The following is a 1,585-nucleotide window of genomic DNA, read 5'->3' on the forward strand; positions in this document are numbered from 1 at the left end:
GTGATTCCCCTTGTTTTCACATCATGTCGCCTGCTTGGATCTGTTATCTCGCTCTAAAGCACAGAGGAGTGTCACAGGTGAGCTCGTTTCAGCTGCTTTTTCCAACGCGGTCTCATTTCCTGACTCAATAATTTTGCCGATATTTCAGTTAAAATACATAAGTAAAAATATTTATCCGAGTATAATATTACCCCTCAACTTTATGGATGATTTTATGGATTAAATTTTACGCATTATATTTTAATAAATACGGTATATTATTTCACTTAAATATCTAATATGTCTAGCTGTATCCTCCTGAGACCCAGAAGAACCTATTTCAGAAACTTGGAATGTAACTGTGATGAAACCGATTAAGTGTAACAGCGGCCTGCCATACTCGTGAGCTTCCTCGTCTTTCTGATATGATCTGCAGCACTCAGAACCCGACTGTTAAATTAACAAGATGGACTTTAGAGCGAGCAACATCCACATCTTATTTTCATCTCCACAATTATGAAAAAACAAGTTTTTCAGACTCCGATCTGGGTAAAAAAATAAGTAAATATATGGTTGATTCGCTATGCGTGTGCGCGCATGCGTGTGTGTGGGTGTGTGTACCGGTTTTTGCTCCATGATGGGTACAATTATTGACCATTTCCCTGGTACACACAGCCAGGTGAGCTGAGGGTTTGGGTCAGGTGTGTAGCCTACCTGGGAGGCTATGGTTGACTATAGAATTGACAGCGAAATGAATGAAAGCCAATGCAAAGTCCCCATGAAGATGGAGCAACAAACGTATGTGTGTGTGTGTGTGTAGCGGAGCCCGCGAGCAGAGCTCTGTGTTATTAGCAGACATGGAGACTGTGTCTGTGGGCGACTGTTATGGTTGATACAGCTGGATTCATTTGTTTTAGGGGACATGTAAACTTTTAGTTTCAGCTGGTGACCGCTCCCCCTCCAACGATCGGTCACACCAGTGCCACCGGACATTTTTTCCCCGTCGTACTATTAGGAAATTTGGTCGCACTCTAGAGCCCTGTGTTAGGACTGCATTTGTCAGGTCCATCCACACTGACAAGCTGCTGGATAATTTGACTTTGGTTAAATGTCTGTAAATCTTAGATCATTTTGTTGCTCTAAACTCTGTAAAGCTATCCTGTTTMATACCAGTCTGATCTTCAGCTTCATGTCTGGACTTTAGGTGTTATTTTTACTGGTCAATAAAAATGAAAAATCAAATCAGATAAACTCTGTGATGAGTTCAGAAGTAAAGAAGCTAATGGCAGCAGGAAATGGCTACAATCTGTCAATGAGCTGCAGCCTCATCTTACCAGCTGATGTCTCTCCTTAGCTTGTAGGATGTCCACTTCCAGCTTGTTGTGTTTGGCCTGCAGGGCACTCACCCCTTGACCATGAGCCTCACGCAGATTAGCCAGCTCCTGAACCAAACTACTGAGAAACACTCCAATCTCTTTCATCTCCTCCACCTGAGAGAAACAGAAACACAACAAGGTTTGAAACAGCTGCAGAAGACAATATCTGGAAGAAAAGTTTACAGATTCATGAAGATTTGGACACAAACTGAAATGTTGTCTCTTATTTC

The 1,585-nt window shown here is 42.0% G+C and overlaps 1 protein-coding gene across 1 annotated transcript in view; it reads right to left on the bottom strand.

Moving 5' to 3' along the window:
- Positions 1-1,469, bottom strand: part of LOC106531747 (kinesin-like protein KIF11) — a gene marked incomplete at both ends in the record, with an annotated part of 5,204 nt that extends 3,735 nt beyond the window's left edge. The window contains 1 exon segment of the mRNA XM_014027665.1: positions 1,314-1,469. Coding sequence (XP_013883119.1) covers positions 1,314-1,469 — 156 coding nt within the window.
- Between the last annotated feature and the right edge of the window lie 116 nt (positions 1,470-1,585).

Source organism: Austrofundulus limnaeus, unplaced genomic scaffold, assembly GCF_001266775.1.
Source record: "Austrofundulus limnaeus strain Quisiro unplaced genomic scaffold, Austrofundulus_limnaeus-1.0 Scaffold671, whole genome shotgun sequence".
NCBI lineage: Eukaryota > Metazoa > Chordata > Actinopteri > Cyprinodontiformes > Rivulidae > Austrofundulus > Austrofundulus limnaeus.